Source organism: Malus domestica, chromosome 06 (genome assembly GCF_042453785.1).
Source record: "Malus domestica chromosome 06, GDT2T_hap1".
NCBI lineage: Eukaryota > Viridiplantae > Streptophyta > Magnoliopsida > Rosales > Rosaceae > Malus > Malus domestica.
In genome coordinates, this window is record NC_091666.1 from 26,717,137 (window position 1) to 26,735,660 (window position 18,524).

Consider the following 18,524-nt stretch of genomic DNA (forward strand, 5'->3'; position numbering starts at 1 on the left):
AGGTGAGACCTATCCTGAGGACGAAAGCCATCAATAGAGGCTCAGGGGCTACGACCCTTCGACATATCAGTGAGTGGGCTTTTAGTTTTCTGTATATACCTATATACTTGAGATTTTTCCCAGAAAATGAATTTGAATGATTATACGTTTTGAAATGCCATGCAAAGTATCTGCCTGTTTTATTTATGCATTAGTAGTTGCATATATTTATGATTGGTGTTGCGGATGCCTAGGTAACTGTCAGGTAATTTCATAAATTAAAGTTATGAGATTGCTTCAGTTATGTGATGTATGATATGATGCATTGAAAGCTCATAAACCTGCACCCCGGTGTTAGTGCTCCCGCCCAGAGTTAGGGCACAGTCCTTCACGTGATGTTCACCTCCCGCACCATATGCTCACCTTGGATCCAAGTTAGGTGCACATGCTTGTCGTACATACCACTTTAGGTGATTCCAACTCATAGGTGACCCACGATTATTTGCACAGCCTTCACGTGATCGTAGGACTAGAGCATATTTATTTTACACCTAGTCTTGTCGTACATACCACTTTAGGTGATTCCGACTTGTGTGTAGGATTTGATTTGATTTGATATGATTTAGATTGGTTATGAGCTATAGATTCAGCCATGCAGGTCACGTAGGCGGATTTGGCTGATATGATATCTGGCATTGATATATTTTAACTGGATTACTTATAGCATTGCATTGAGATACTTTGGCATGGTATATTTCTATGGGTTTTCATCCTGAGCATGATTTCTGTTATAGGATATATATTTTTTTCTGGGAAATTATACAGGTTTTACGGCGATGGGTTAGAACTTTTGAGAAGTGAAATGATTTTGAAAAGCTTTGTTTTTGCCCACTCACACTTTCTGTTTTGCGCCCTTCCAGGTTTTAGGTAAAAGTTCTTTGGTGGATCACGAGGATTTCGACAGTGGTTCTGACAGAACATCATAAATGTAGGATCACCCTTGGGTGTTGTATGATTAGTACTTATCCTGGTTGACTGCACTTAGGATATTTAAGCTCTGGTTGTGTATTTTACACTTAATCGCGCACTTACACCTTATCTCATCTAGTACTCTAGTTGATTTGGTTTTTGTTTATTCGTTTTTCCTTATACCTTTATTGCTTTCGCACTGTGCACATGGTTACGTCACGCTCACGTGACGGCCAGCACGTCCTGATTTAGGTCGGGGTGTGTCAATATGCATATAAGCTATAATGAACCTTAATTTTCTCCAAAAAAAAGTTATTCTTTAATTCACCATGATATCAAAGCATGCTCAACCTTGAACGTTATTACAAATGGTATATGTAGTATATGCAATGGCGAAGCTAAGTGAGGGCAAGGAGTGGCGGCAGCCACTCCCTTCGCCGAAAAACATAACTGGAACTTTGGTTCAGCCCCTTCCCTCACCCATTCTGTTGTTGGTAGGCTGCCCGTTGCAGAAGAGGCAACTCATGTGCGAGGAAGAAGAAAAGAAAAGAAAAGGTATGTTTTAAAAGGAAAATATTGGATCGAACGACGTCGTATTCTCCATTCCTTTTAAATGAAAAGTTGTGTTTTACTTTTTCTTCTTTCTTTTGTTGCTTTTCTCCAATTTTTCTTTCCTTTTTTTTTCCTTCTATCTTTTCTTCTGTTTGACTTGGTCCCTTTGTTTTTTGTTAATGGTTTGCCTTGGTCCCTCGTTCTTTTGGTTGGATGTTTTGATTGGTCCCTAATTAATTGTTTTGGACGTGATATTAAGACTTTCAATACTCAAAATTACCTTAATATTGATTTTTCTTTTATCACAAACGATAATTTCTACAATAAGAGGGTGGATGAGTGAATTAAGCCTCACATTCATACTCAAATTTGTATATCTTTTTCTAGTCATCACTACTTTTAACGAATTTCTGATGTGACTTTGAGGACTTGTTTCATAATGTCTAAAAATTTTGTGAGGAAAATGATATTAATGTTCCTAACATAGAGGATTTGCATTTCACACTTGGAAAATCAAAGCCCAAAGCTCCAAGACTCACAAACTTATATTACTATCGTGTAGATCTCTATTTTCAAGTCCTTGGTATGCAACTAAAAGAATTGGATGGTTGCTTTAATGAGGTAACACCGAGTTACCAGTTGCAACCGCTTAAGCAGCGAGAGCGTTTTTTGCTATGAATATTGTGAAAACATCACTGCGTAACAAAATGAGAGATCAACGGTTTAGTGGTAGCAAAGTTGTTTACATTAAGAGAGATGTTTTTGCTATTGTTTACTATCAAAAAAGATTTGGTTGTCTACATTTTTCTAGAATCTTACCTTTTTAAATTTCGCCCCTCCTCCCGACAATTCTTGGCTTCACCATTAAGTATATGAGCAGAGACTTGATTCATGTTGTATCTTGATTTATGATGCAATTAGCCTGTCTAAGATTCGTAAAGAGTATTGATTTGAAGTCATTCAAATCACCTTATAAATTGACCTTGGGTTTCTAGTCTTCGATTTTAACATAAAGTTTCTCAGGCGCCAGTTGAATGGCAAGATGATAAAAATTACTCATCTCATAAGTTATTGAAACTAACATTTTGTAGGAGCAACAACCATAATGAGTTATTCTTGAACAAATGTTGATATAATTTTTCAATAAAGTGAAATTATAAGGAAATTTTGTTCAAAGAAACCATATATAAACATTATATATGTATGTTTATGATCAGCAATTTATACCATGTATTTATTCTTTTCAAAAGAAAAGAATTTTGTGTGGTTCAAATTGTTATTCAGTATATTGTACTTTGTAAAATGTTAAGTGGACTGTTCCTTTGCCTAATGTTTCTTGGATTCTTCAGATGGTTGGAAGCATAACAATAAAGTCTTAGATTTGGTACAAAGGTGAAAGGACTTTAGGTAATGGATTATGTAAATTGTGTTTTTAAAATTCATAACATGTCAATATTCTTTTCCAAAGAGAGGAATGTATGAATGGTTTGAGATTTGTTCAGGCATAACATTTTTTAGAGAATTAAGTTGACTGTTTTCTTGTTCAAAAGACTTGAAATCTTGGTTGTTTTCTTAATCTTTTACATGACTATTATACATTAAGGTTACATAATCTATTTTCCAAATGATGGTTATTTACGTTTCTTGCCCAAAGGCATAACATAAAGATGTATGAATGATGGACGTGAAATATTTGTCTATAAAGAAAAAGGTGAAGGCAGGAGTAGTGTCTATTGAGCACATAGACACTGCATCAGTGATTGCAGATCTTCTCATTAAGCCCTTGGCTATGGGGTGTTCAAGGAACATGTCATGAATATGAGACTCATTGACTCATTTGATTTCGCTGCTATGTGGGAGTAAAGGTTGTTCCTTTCATCTCAATTTTCCTTGTGTTTTGAACAAGCATGGACTAATGTATTCGTATATTTGTCATCATGGCAATTGATGAGAATTGATTGTTTCAAGTATTGTATGTGTATACAAATATATATATATATATATATGCAATGCGTTGAAATAATGAAATTAAAAGTAGACCAAGGATTAATGAGCTGGACTATTCAAGCTTTTCATTGGAGCCAAATAAAGGTTTGACAATGATGTTTGGTTTGATCAGTGGGAGCGTAAAGGATAAACATTTTAATATGTTTCGGCTCTGTATCGTGCATGAATAGTTTTGGGAGATATGATCTCAGAGTGTTGGTACAAATTCATTGTATGTACCAATTTTCTATGGTTCAACTCTTTGAGATTATTCATGGCAGGTATGAGAAATTATATGGTTGGATTGACTCATGTGATCACTTAAGGGATTGGTTTAATGCAATAGATAAGGAACATAATAAGTGAAAGTTCAAAGTGGGAGAATGTTAGGTTTTGAACTTACACATATCATCATAAGGATATCGAAACGTGGTTTAAACCAATTAGGAGTCATGACCATATTAATGGTTGAGGTTTTATTTCAATTATTGTGTATATGTGCAAATTATATGTATGCACTATATTGAAATGTTGTGGACTGATGAAAGATTCAGACCAAATGAGCTTGGTATTATAAGCATTCCATTGAAGCTAAACAAAAGCTTGACAATGGTGGACCACTCTAATCAGTGGGAGCTTGGAAACAGAGCTTTAAATTTGTTTTGGTATTTGTATCATGCATAAGTTATTTTGAGAGATACAATCTTAGGATGGCTTGTACGAGTTGATGTACAAGATTTTCTAAGGTTCATTTTTTTTGAAATAATTTATGGCAGATATGCAAAGGGATTAATGGTTGTGTTCGCTAAAGTGATCACTAAATGATTAATTTGATTCAATACGTTGATTAAGGATATGATCCTTGATAATTCAAGTGGGAGAATGTTAGGACTCTATGAAATTGTCACTGAGCATAATAAGGACAATTAAATGTGGAATTAATTAATTAATGACAAAAACTATTTGAAGGATAAAATCCCTTGTTTGTAGGACACTAAATGTGTGCATTAGTTGTGGTTTAACAACTAACGAATGCGAAAGTTTTTTTAAGCTTCAACGATCCCACGATAGTTGAGATGCAGTTGGGTTATAAGTCTATATAGGAGGTGTCCCTGCTCACAGGAAGATTACGTCAAAACAATTGCTAGAACTATCACTAGGGTTTTGATATCAAGTTCCTTAGTGAGTAGAAGACTCTCTTGGTGTTCTTTGCTGCTTATACCATGGCATCCTCAGGTATAATCATCGTTCTTTACTCGACTCCTCAAAGATATATATGTGTATGTTGTTTGTGATCCTTGGTGAAGACTAACCAATTATAGGTCAAACATGCACTAGCAACAAATATAAAAGGAAAATCCCAATATATAATTGATCAGATCATCCAAAAGATACCTTGCTCATATCCAAGTTGAGGGAATGGATCCCCAAGGCTAGAAAAGGGGCTGCAAAACTAAAAGAGACCTGCCATATCATAGGTCAGTAGATCAGCCCAAGATTTGCAGCAAAGCACCTTGGAGTTTAGCTTGGTATGAGACTGGTAAAGCCACGGCTGCTGGGTTTGGAGGAGCTGCTTTTGTTGCTTCCACAGCTCGAAGTCCTGGTACGACTGATTTGCCACGTCCTCATTCTTGTAGCAGAACAACGTCTCCGGAGCAATGTGATGGTGGTCGTCGCTGTTCTGGGTTGTTCCTGTTACATTGGTCGTCGCTGCCGCTGCGTATTGAGAAAAAACCAGCCATTGTTGATGCTTCCTTAACCCAGACCCAAATTGTGACTGAGAATCCATATCAAACTCAAACTCCGACTCAATTCTCTATGGGTATTTACTACTCACCTTAAAGTTTTAATCATTTTTTAAATGTTTGAAGAGATTCAGATTGTGGTGAAAAATAAAAATTTGCAGAGAGAGACAGACAGCTAGGACTTTGTCATCTCATCTCATCGGCTGAGGTTTTGATTTTATTTATTTTTTAGGGCAAAACACTGTTTACTACCCTCAAGTTTCATGGTTTTCAACATTTAGTACATCAATTTTTTTTCATCCCAGAGTCATACCTAAAGTGTAAATTTTGGAACAGTCTCATACATCCGTTAGTCAAACTGTTAACTTTGCTGTTAAATGATGATGTGGCACCCACGTGGACAATGACTGGGTGCCACATGTCATTAAAAATTTTAAAAATATAATAAACTATTAAAATAATTAATTAATTAAAAGTTTAAAAAAAAAAAATCCCTAGATCCCTTTGTCTTCCCCACCCCGACCCCCCTCCCTTCTCCATCTGCACATCCATCCTTCCCCCATCCCCTCCGCCCCCTTCATCTCATCCACCCCTTCATCTTCTCTATCCGAGCACCCCCATCACCCACCCCTTGCCTACCCGAGCCACCCTTTCTCCATCCACTCCTCCCTCTGGCACTTGCTGCAACCCCCACCCTCTCTTCTCTCCTCTGGAACCACCCACTCTCCCTCCCTCTCTTCTCTCCTCTACAACCCACACCAACCACCCTCCCTCATTCCCGTCCTCTCTCTCTGATTTCCTCACCGGAGCTCCACCCTCCCTACGCCACCCCCAGAGCCATCTCTGTACGCCCCCTCTCTTTTTCTCTCTCTACAATTTGAATTTTTGGATTTGGATTGATTGATTGACTGATTGGTTGTTTGATTGAGATTTGGTTGGTTGGTTGTTGTTCTTGAATCTCTGCAGCTAGGCGAGATTTCTGTGGAAGAGAGGGTCGCCGTGCTTCCATCCGAGGACAATGGACTTGTCGGGTTCCTGGACCTCGACGGAGTGGACGGCTGAGTTCTTGGATGTGCAGAGGGAGTGGACGGGACTAGGCCTATGCAGAGGGAACGGGAGAAAAAACGAAAGGGAATCTGGGGAGAAGGGGAAGGGGAAGGATGGATGTGTAGAGGGAGAAGGGATGGGGGGTCGGGATGGGGAAGACAATGGGGATCTGGGGTTTTTTTTTTTTTTTTTTTTTACTTTCATTTTATTAATTATTTTAATAGTTTAATTATTTTTAAATTTTTTAATGACACGTGGCACCCAGTCATTGACCACGTGGGTGCCACATCATCATTTAACAGCAAAGTTAACAGTTTGACTAACGGATGTATGAAATTGTCCCAAAATTTACACTTTAGGTATGACTCTGGGATGAAAAAAAATTGATGTACTAAATGTTGAAAACCATGAAACTTGAGGGTAGTAAACAGTCTTTTACCCTATTTTTTAATATTTAATGTTTTAATTTGATTTTTTTTGTGTGTGTATTTATAGAAACTTTCTTACTCAACAAATTTAATTATAGAGGTAAAATAGTAAATTTATATGCAGATTTTTTACTCAAAGGTTTTATGAAAGGAAATAAAAATTTCATAAGGTGTTAGGGTAATATCTCAAACGTGAGGAAGTTTTGTGAAAACTCAGTTCTTCCACTTTGCCCCTTGGAAATGAAAAAGGGAGACAAAACGTCTCAAATTCTCAAGGAAGATGAAAAGACAAAATTAATTAAGCTAATCCATGCACTAATTGAAGTTTATCAATACCATTAACTACTACTCTCTCTCATTCCCTGTGAAGTACTGAAGCTTAACTAAAAGAAGCAATCGATACTTCAATGGCTACTCCGAAAGCGCACGTAGGAGAGAAAAGGAAGACAAAGTTCTCCATTGGATGGGAAGAGGCCAACCCTTTGACAGAGGATCTTCACCAGGCTGTGAAGAATCTCTCTGCTGAACCCTACGCTAAGGATGTTCACTTCCTCATGGAACTCATCCAGTTTTTAATTCATTTCTTTGGATTTTTTTTTTTTTTTTTTTTTTTCATTTTAATGTTTAGTCTATGGCATGCTTTTGGAATCTTAAGCCATCTTCAACCGAATGAGCTTTAGCTCCCACCCATATTATAACCTTACAAGAAATTATTTTTTAATGAATAGTGCTAGATTATATTTAATTATTTATAAACTATCTCTAATCAAATGGGCTATTTTTTAGTCATCTCAATAATTTATTATTATAAGTTTGTTCTTTAATTTTATTGGTTAATTGAATTAAACTACTATATTAAAATAAAGTTTTATAACATATTTTGAGTGTCACTTGTCGCTAAATGAATAAGTATCCGGACATATTTTGAGTGTCACTTAAAGATGTGACCATATGAAAATTATTGAAAAAATTAAAGGAAAGATTATTGGATGAGATAAGAGTGGGGTATATATAAAAAAAATGTTTGAGATGAATAGAATGTGAATAATGAAAATAAAATGAAGTAAGATAGTATGAAAATGTGAAAAAGATATGAGAAATGATGTAGAAATATCTTAAGTATTTATAAGAAAAAATTAGAATTTTTCATTTTGTCTTAAAAAAAATATAAAAAAATCCAGTTGGCCCAACCGAGGGGGCTAGCTGGCCATATGGCAGAATTTTGGCCCAATGGGTCCCAAGAATTTTTTACCCATATCTCCATTGGAGATGGGTTTTGTGTCAAAAAAGGTTATCCTTTGACCTATGGCCCTATGGCCAATCCAGTTGGAGATGGCCTTACAATATTGTATTTGAATATAGAATTAGTGGTAAATAGTATACTAGTTATTTTGCAGAATGCAGAAGATAATGAGTACCCATAAGAGGTTGATCCATCACTTGAGTTTGTCATAACTTCTCGGGATGCAACAATCGTAGGGGCATAACTCTGTAAGTGCGATAGCAATATCAAGCGAGACTAAATTTGTCACCAGGAAGAACATCGATGTTGAATCCTACACACTCCACCTTTCTGCGAAAGAAAATGGCTACGAGTTTGATAAAGAATGCGGCTATTATATGTTGAAGCAGAAGTTTCCTGTCAGGCTGGATTGTAGAATGGATGGGAGAAATGATGTAGTAGATGAATGGGTGATCACGCTTGCATTTCCAATTGCAGAGCTCTTTCATAGAGGAACAAACACATCTCCTGGAGTCTATATGCATTCCTTCCCACCAAGATGGTGCCAAAAGTTTGTCAACAATAACTGCTAGACATTATTGGTATAGACAATAGATTTGTAATTATTCCTCTAGCTAGCCATCATTACTTTACTTTATAGCTAGCCATCATTACTTTGCTTTGCTTTCCTTTCTCCTTATTTTCCTCTTCGGTGTTTTCCTCATGTAATCATCATTTGGCTTGTCCACTTGTTAGGATTAGTTGTGTAGTTTTTTGCCCTCTATAAAAGAGGACTTCCCTCTTGTAAACTAATAATAATGAAGTATATTACAATTTTCGAGATGGTATCAGAGCAGTCGATCATGACTGACTCTTGAACCTCAAAAACAAAAAGAAAAAAAAAACTTCCACCATATCATATCTCAATCATCATATCAGTTTTATTTTTATTTCAACTTCACTGATCTTAAGCCTATACAATGGCTAGTGATGATGAAGTATCAAACCCACCAATTAAGTCCTTCACACCAGGTGAATCAAACTCCACCACACAAGTGGTCACCATTCAAAATGATAATTCCAATTTCTCTGTAGGAATTAAACTTGATGAGAACAACTATTCTCTATGGCATCAAGTCATATAGATGAAAATTGCTGGTCGAGAAAAACATGGGTATCTTTCCGATGATACCAAGCAGCCTGCAATCACAGACCCACTGTATAACAAGTGGCGAGATGAAAATTGTCAAGTCAAAAGTTGGTTATTTGATGCTATGACACCCAATCAGATGAAGCGGTTCATCCGTTACGACACAGCCATGCAGGTATGGGATGCCATAAAAAAGACTTACTCAAATGGCTCTAATGAAGCCAAAATTTATTATCTTCATAAAAGGTCATTTACCATGAAGCAAAATGGAGCTTCTATTGCTAACTATTACAGCAATCTCACCGAGATTTTTCAAGAACTTGATCAACTTAGTCCTACTAACATGAAGGACCCAAATGATATCTTATCAAGGCAGCAAGAAATTGAGCGACTTCGAGTCTATATTTTTCTTGCAGGATTAGACAACAAGTTTGATCAAATTCATGGTGAGATTTTGAGGATGGAGCCCAAACCTGGTCTTGAAGGAGCATACTCTCATGTCAAACGTGAAAGCAATTGACAAGGAACCATGTCAGAAAGTGCCACCATGCTTGAAGCTATTGTGCTCTTTACCACAAATTCTCGATCTCCACAAGGACCTCGACTTCAAAACATAAACTTATCAACAGCTGATCAATTTCGTAATCGACTACCTATGCAGTGCACCAAATGCGGATTGAAAAACCATACTATTCAAGGCTGTTATGAGATTATTGGCTGTCTAGAATGATGAGTTCACAAAGGACGAAAGAAGGAATCCAGCAGAGCATCATTCACCACCTCTGAGTCTTCTCAAGATGTTAGCTCATCTGACCATGTCCCAAAAGCCTTGAACACCTTAGGTATATCTAATTCTACATCCGCTAATACTTGTAATAGATCGTGGATTATTGATACAGGTGCCACATATCACATGACATCTGATGCTAACATTTTTCACTCACTAAAAACAGCCAACCAGACATTCATTACCAGTGTCAATGGTTCAATCTCTCTGGTTACTGGAGAAGGCTCTATTTCACTAACTTCCTCACTCAATCTTGATCATGTCCTAGTTGTACCATCCCTAGATTACGATCTTTTATCTGTTTCTCAAATTATTGACTCCCTTAATTGTTCTGTTTCTTTTTTGCCACTATATTGTCTTTTCCAGGATCTGCTCACCAGGGCCGTGATTGGTTATGGTACTAAAAGGGGCAAACTATATTATTTGGACTTAACGGAAGAATGCAGCAATAGATTGAGTCAAGTGCATCATGTAAGCAGAGACGAATCAACCCGAATGAAGAAGATTTGGTTATGGCACAGGCGATGAGGACATCCCTCATTTGGTTATCTTAAACTTTCATTCCCTGAACTTTTTTCCCAATTCAAAGAATTCGATTTCCCTTGTGAAATTTGTATTTTGGCCAAAAGTCATCGTGTTTCCTATGCATTAAGATTAAATAAAAGTTATGTGCCATTCATGGTTGTTCATTCTGACGTTTGGGGTCCTGCCAGAATTCTTACCACTTCTGGATTTAGATGGTTTGTGACATTTATAGATGACTGTACTAGAATGACCTAGGTGTTTCCAATGAAGCACAAGAGTGAAGTTCCTACCAAGTTCAATATTTTTCATCAATATGTTGCAACTCAGTTTGACAAGAAAATTCAAACACTCAGGTCTGATAATGGAGAAGAATATGTCAATCATGTTCTGCATAACTATTTGCAAGAGCATGGTATTGTTCATCAAACCACATGTGCCTATACATCTCAACAAAACAGTGTAGCAGAGAGGAAGAATCGACATCTCTTAGAAGTGGTTCGTGCATCTTTATATGGTGCCAACATGCATCATAAGTTTTGGGGGGAGGCACTGTGTTCTGCAACATATCTCATAAATCGAACATCATCCAATACTCTCCAATATCAAACACCATTCCAAACACTTAACCACCTTCTCACCATTCCATCTATCCCAAACTTAGAACCACGTGTCTTTGGGTGTGTGTCTTATGTACAGGTTTATTCACATCAACGGGGGAAGTTTGATCCATGTGCCCTCCGGTGTGTATTCTTGGGTTATTCTGATACAAAAAAGGGATACAAATGTTTTCATCCTCCTACCCAAACTCTATACATCACTGCAGATGTCCAGTTTCAAGAAGGAGAAACATATTTTTTAAAGGGAGACATTGAGTATCCCCTTCAGGAGGAGAATAATATGTTTGAAGAGGATACCCAAGACATTAGCAACATTAAAATTGTTGCAGAAATTTCAGAAACTGAGATAAATGTTGATAAGTTGGCAGACGACTGTAATCAAACAATACACGGAGAAACAGAATCATCAACTCCAACATCAGACACAGAAGTACATCCAGCAACGTTAAGTCTAGATGGCTTGGGATTACCTTCTTCGACAATGCCACATGATCAATCAACCCCTGAACACAATCAACAGGTACCTAATCAATCTAATTCTATTGAGATCGTACCTGAGTCAAGTCAAATTGAGTCCATTAATTATCAACTTCTCCCTCGAGTTCGAGGGATTCCTAAACAGTTATATGATCCTGATCCTAGAGCCAAGGTTAAATGCCCAATTTCTAACCATGTGTCCATTCATAGGCTATCTACATCATGTGAGGCATTTGTAAATCAATTATCCACTGTATCTATTCCTTGTAATGTAGAGGATGCTATGAAAGATCCTAGGTGGACTCGTGCAATGAATGAAGAAATGGAGGCACTCCAGAAAAATTCCACTTGGGAGTTAACTAACCTACCCAAGGGGAAGAAATCAAATGGTTGCAGGTGGATATACACAGTAAAATTCAATGCAGATGGCACTATTGAGCGATACAAAGCAAGATTAGTGGCAAAAGGCTACACGCAGACATATGGCATTGACTACAGAGAGACTTTTGCCCCTGTAGCTAAGATAAGCACTATTCGTGTACTCTTATCCTTAGCAGCAAACCTTGACTGGCCTTTGCAACAATTCGATGTCAAAAATGCTTTCCTGCATAGAGATTTAGAATAAGAAGTTTATATGGAGCTTCCCCCAGGATGCAAGCTGGATCCCAATCAGACCAACAACGTTTGTAAACTAAAAAAGTCGTTGTATGGTTTAAAGCAATCACCGAGAGCTTGGTTTGGGAGATTTACCAAATCGATGAAATTTTTGGGATACAAGCAAAGCAACTTAGATCATACTCTTTTGTTAAAGCATAAGAAAGGTAAAATCACTACTCTTATTGTATAAGTGGATGACATGGTGGTTACAGGAAATGATCCAGAAGAAAAGGCAGCACTGCAAAAGTATCTAGCAAGTGAATTTGAGATGAAAGATCTCGGTGCTTTAAAGTATTTCTTGGGCATTGAAGTGGCCCGCTCACAACAAGGAATATTTCTATCACAACGGAAATATGTTCTTGATATTTTGACGGAAACTGGGATGCTAGCATGCAAACCAGCAGATACCCCAATTGAGCTGAATCACAAACTTGGTGAATATCCTATCAGATACCTACGAACAAAGAGAGATATCAACGAATTGTTGGTAAGGTAATATATCTTGCATATACTAAACCAGATATAGCATATGCAGTCAGCATGGTAAGCTAGTTTATGCATGCACCAAGTGAAACACACATGGATGTTGTAAACCGTATCTTGAGGTATTTAAAGTCAGCTCCTGGGAAATGATTAATGTTTTCAAAACATGATAATTTAGACATTAAAGGCTACACTGATGTTGATTGGGCTGGTGATGTAACTAACAGACGATCAACATCATGATACTTTGTTATTGTTGGAGGAAATCTAGTCTCTTGGCGTAGTAAGAAACAAAAGGTTGTTGCTAGATCAAGTGCTGAAGCAGAATATCGGAGCATGGCACATGGAGTATGTGAACTGTTTTGGGTGAAGAATTTACTAAGAGATTTGGGATTTAGGCCCAAGCATGCTATGCATCTACATTGTGACAACAAGGCTGCAATTGACATTGCTCACAATCTGGTTCAACATGATCGCACCAAACATGTGGAGGTGGATAGACATTTTATTAAAGAAAAAATTGAGGCAAGACTTATTGAAGTTCCATTCGTTAAATCTAAAGATCAATTAGCAGACATGCTCACCAAAGCAGTCACAAGTTCAGTATTTCACAACTCACTAAGCAAGTTGGGCATTCATGACATCTATGCACCAACTTGAGGGAGAGTGTCAACAATAGCTACTAGACATTATTGGTATAGACAATAGACTTGTAATTATTTATCTAGATAGCCATCATTACTTTACTTTATAGCTAGGCATCATTACTTTACTTTATAGCTAGCCATCATTACTTTACTTTATAGACAGCCATCATTATAGCTAGCCATCATTACTTTGCTTTGCTTTCCTTTATTTTCCTCTTCGGTGTTTTCCTCATGTAATCATCATTTGGCTTGTCCACTTGTTAGGACTAGTTGTGTAGTTTTTAGCACTCTATAAGAGAGGACTTCCCTCTTGTAAACAAATAATAATGAAGTATATTACAATTTCTGAGAAAGTTCCCTTCATAATTCACGCTGATTTACTTCTTGCCTCATCAAGAGAAAGAATTCTTCTGGACAGCAAATGGAATAAGGGGATTCTCGATTGCGTGCCAACTGCATTTGTGAATGCATTTATCTCGCTTGTCAGATCTATAGAAGATGCTCTAGTTTCTAGCTTGACTAGTATGTTCAAGTTTCTGCCTGTTCATAACTCTTCTTATGAAGGATTGAATGTTGCCAGGGAGTCTATAAAGGCAAAGATTGTTGAAGAAAGCATTGTCCCTGGTGAGCCTCACGAGGAGCTGACCTAAAAGCCTTCCTTTTCTTTTATGTACGTCTGCTCTCTCTTCTCTCGAAAACCCAAAAAGGCATGATGCCTTTATAAAGTGGAGCTGCTGCCTTAAACCCTAAAGCCACTCACGTGGCATTCAAATAGAAAACCGAAAAAGTGAAACAAATGGGCTGCTAGCTAACAATATTGAAAGGTCCAATAAAAATGAACCACGTATTCAACACTTTTATTAATGAAGAATTTTATGACTCTAAAATAAATGAATTGTCAATTTAGTTTTTGAATTATCATCTCAGTGAAAATTAGATTCATAAACCATTTTTTTCAGAAAAATTAGCCTTGAATTATAAAAATATGCCAATTATATCCCTAATAATATATTCGAAGCTATTATGTTCAATTTTCCGTCAATTGAAGTCACATTACTTGGAGGGTAGATTGGTAGTTTTTCATAAAGAAATAGTGTATGGAGTTAATTTTGGAGAGTAAATTGGTAGTATTTTCATAAGTAAGTTAAGTTTTCGGAGGGTAAATTGGTAGTTTTTTCATAAGAAATAGTGTAAGTTAAGTTTTCGAAGGGTAAATTAGTCGTTAGATTCGCAACTTATATGAAATGTTAAAGACTTGTAGACAAGAAAATGACGGCATTACATTCTAAAGTGTGTCAAGTGACTTAAGTTGACGAAAAATTAGATAAAATAGCTTTGAAAATAATAGTAGAGATGAATTTAGTAATTTTTAATGAATTTAAAAACTTATTTTACTGAAAAAATAATTCAGGACTTAATTTTAACTGATAATTCATGAACTAAATCGTGACTTCACCCCTCTAAAATTACGACCTGCAAAAAGGAGCTCGCTGCAATTGGGGTGATTGTCGAAGTGAAAAAGGGATGTGCCTTGATTGCTAGGCACCTTGATCAACAGGATGAATTTTCGACCTTCGTTCGAGTATATAATTACTTGAGCAAGTTTAAGTGGGAGCCAGTAGTAAGGCTAACCGAAAGATCTGCTTCCGAAAGGTGATAAAAATGGAGGGTGGGTTGGTGCAGATGAATGCATTATAGATGACAAGGATGAGCTGTTTGGTTTGCAGTTAACTATTTTAAAGAAACACTAAGAGCAAGAATTGCCTAATTTCTTCTCTTGTGCATTTAGAGTACGATCCCAACCTTTGGTTAATGATTACTTGAAGCTTTAGAAAGTTTGGGAAAGTTCTAAAAGAGGATTGTTGCATGTTCAGGCTTTATGTTTCGAAGAACTGGAATTTAGAGACGGAGAAAAGTCATGCTGATGCCCTGGTGAAAATACCGGTTTATTCTTCACCAAAAAAAAAAACAGAGTACCGGTTTATTATGGCTCAGGTGGAATCTTGTTGGGCGACAAGGAGGATGTTTTCATTGCCGATGACCTACAACTGCAGTATCTTTTTTAACAATCTTCACAATCAATATTTGTTTGCTACCCTCAGCATGTTGGGGCTTAAAAAGACTTCACTACTTTGAAGTTGTTTATCTCACAAAGGAGTATGTAATGCAGCGGAATTGATAGGCAAGAGAAAGAAAGAATACTCAAAGTTTTTACACAAGATTTTTATTCACTCACAAACTTAGTACAAGAGGAAACACTCAAACACTCTTAGAAGCTTTGTTGCTTCTTCTCACTTCTCACTACTTGCTCTCTTGGTTGTTACAAATGGTGTGGATACCTTTTCCTTTTATAGGCATGGATTGAACCTTGGAGAAGCATGGAAGCATCATGCTATCTAGATAATTCCACTACCTTCCTAAGCTAGAATTATCTACACTAATCTTGTATGTTGGTGGAATCCTCACCATTATTCTAGACTCTTCCACCAACTTGAACTTTGTTAGAATTCTCTAGCATGTGCATGGATCTTTCTTTGTGCATGGGCTGGATCCATTATCTTTGGGTCAAGACAAGATTACAATTCAACATCCCCCTTTAATCTTGTCTTGTGACGCCAATTGTGTTCCTTAATCTGACAAAGTCTTCTTGCCTGAGTGGTTTGGTGAATATGTCTGCGACTTGGTCTTGTGACTTCACGTATTCCATTTGCACATCCTTTCTTGCAATACATTCTCTTATGTAATGATAGCGGGTATCTATGTGTTTGCTCATGTCATAGAATACTGGATTCTTTGCTAGAGCTATTGCAGACTTGTTGTCGACATAGATCTTTGTTGGCTCTTCTTGTGGCATGCTTAATTCTTTCAACAAGTTTCTCAGCCAGATTGCATGACAGACACATGAGGTAGCAGCTACGTATTCAGCTTCGCAGGTAGAGAGAGTGACAATCGGTTGCTTCTTTGACATCCATGTGAATGCAGTATCTCGCATGAAGAACACAAATCCAGTAGTGCTTTTTCTATTGTCGAAATCTCCTGCCCAATCACTGTCGCTATATCCAGCAAGTTTGTAGTTATCAGAACTTGAATAGAATAAGCCAAAGTTAACAATACCTTTAAGGTATCGAAGAATTCTTTTGGCAGTCTTCACATGTGTAGTTGTGGGATTCTCCATGTAGCGACTAACTAATCCGACGGCATAAAGAATGTCTGGTCTTGTGCATGTCAAGTAACGCAAACTTCCAACTAGACTTTTGAAAAATGTTAGATTTACGCTTTTTCCTCTGTCATGCTTGGTTAGTTTGACTCCACACTCCACTAGCGTGCCTATGGGCTTGCAGTCATCCATTTTGAACTTTTTCAGTATCTCCTTTGTATAGCTTTCTTGGGAGATGAAAATGCCTTCTTCGTTCTACTTGACTTTAATGCCTAGGTAGTATGTCATCATCCCGATGTCGGTCATCTCGAATTCTTTGTTCATCATTCTCTTGAACTCTTCAAACATGCTTGGATTACTTCCTGTGAAGATTAGATCATCCATATATAAGCACACAATTAGAATATCTTCATCTTTGACTTTGACGTAGAGAGCATGTTCATGAGGGCACTTGATGAAGTTGTTCTCCTGAAAGTATTTGTCGATGCGACTATTCCATGCTCGTGGCGCTTGTTTTAACCCATAGAGGGCTTTCTTCAACTTCAAAACCTTGTCTTCATGCCCTATGATTTCATAGCTGATCGGATCATATTTATATATATTTTTACTTCGAATTCACTCGTCTTTTCTTAGTTAGTTCCTTATATTTTTGAGCTATTTACGTTATTTTTGTGTTTATAGGATTTGTTATGCAAAGAAAATAAAAATAGAACAAGTGAAATTTTATGTAATAAATTCGTCAAAAGCAAATTTAAATTACAATATTGCTGACCCATTGTGACGCTAAATGATAAACCAATATTTAAACTATATATTTCATCTTTTTTTATTTCTTTTCTTGTCTAATTTAGTTGGAAGCTTTAAGTATTTATGATACTTTTGATATATTGTGTTTGTAGGAGTAACATGATCGAATATAGTGAAAAAGTATGCAAAGATGGAATTTTTCAGTGATTCCTTTCTAAGGACATCTCACTGTTGATTAATGGCCAACTTGCTAGATGGAAATCATTGAATGCATACATCGTGTCTCATCTTAAATTAGTTTCTCAACTTTGTGGTACCAAAAGGACTTATTTTTCTGCTAAGTGGGGCGACAGAAGGGAGCAGAAAATAAAAGAAAAGACTGAATAAAAACAGCAGGATAGAAAGAGAGAGAGACGGCAGACTGTAAAGAAAAAGTGAGGAGCAAAAGGAAGTGGGGGTGGTGCGCAGAAACGGAAAGAATAAAAAAAAGGAGGATCAGATTAATAAAAAGAGGGGGGACAGTGCGCATAAGGCGGGGAGCACAACGCCAGGCAGGTCAGAGGGCAGATAGAAGGAGCACGGGGAGAGAAGTGGGAGACAGCTACGGGAGGACACGGATTGGAAGGAACGGCAAGAGAATAAAAAAATAAAAGAAAAAACAGAAGGCGGACAGAAGAGGATAGACGGAAAGGGGAGAGCAGGTCAGAGACTTGCCAGGCGACAGAGAGCACGAGGGCAGAGAGGAGAGACTGACAGAAGTCAGGCGGGGAGAGAGAGGTCAGAGGGGGTGCGCAGAGGGAGTGGAGAAGAAGGACAGCTGCCTGGCAGCTAGTGAGAGAAGCTGCACAGAAAACTGTGCGGAGAAAGAAGAGAGACTGTCAGAAGCACAGTCCACACGGGCAGAAGACCAGAGGCACGGGCGGACTGGCGAGCAGCGTGAGCCTCGGGGAGGAGAAAAACAGAAGCAGCAAGTTGCCTTCTCTCTCGGTTAAATCTTTCCAAACTTATATTTTATTTCTGTTTTAATAATGTGTAACTAAATTTATTTTGGCTAGAGGTTAATTCAAAGCCATGAATATATTTGTAATATGAATTGATTACCTTCAGTTGTGATTTCTGAGTTGTGATTTAATTTGCTTAACTGCTTGATTGATAACTTATTTTTGTATGTCGATTAAGAATGCATACTTAATTTACATGCATGAATTTGATGCTAGAATATAAGTGAATTTCACCTAATCGTTATGAACTTATATTCACAAGTAGTGAAGGTTGTTATCCACAATCGTGTTAAGTGAATTCTAGGCTGGATTAACATGCGTATTCCATAGTTATGAATGCCTAGTCAA

The 18,524-nt window shown here is 37.3% G+C and overlaps 1 protein-coding gene and 1 long non-coding RNA gene across 2 annotated transcripts; one reads left to right on the top strand and one right to left on the bottom strand.

The window, feature by feature from the left end:
• The first annotated feature begins 5,825 nt into the window (after positions 1 to 5,825).
• On the top strand, positions 5,826 to 6,361 carry LOC139196714 (uncharacterized). The gene is made up of 2 exons (XR_011581814.1): positions 5,826 to 6,076; positions 6,198 to 6,361. It is a non-coding gene; the product is annotated as an uncharacterized lncRNA (long non-coding RNA).
• Positions 6,362 to 15,867: 9,506 nt separating this feature from the next.
• Positions 15,868 to 16,620, bottom strand: LOC139196903 (secreted RxLR effector protein 161-like). The gene has a single exon (XM_070823256.1). It carries the CDS (start codon positions 16,618 to 16,620, stop codon positions 15,868 to 15,870), a length of 753 nt encoding a protein of 250 aa, XP_070679357.1.
• Positions 16,621 to 18,524: the final 1,904 nt, after the last annotated feature.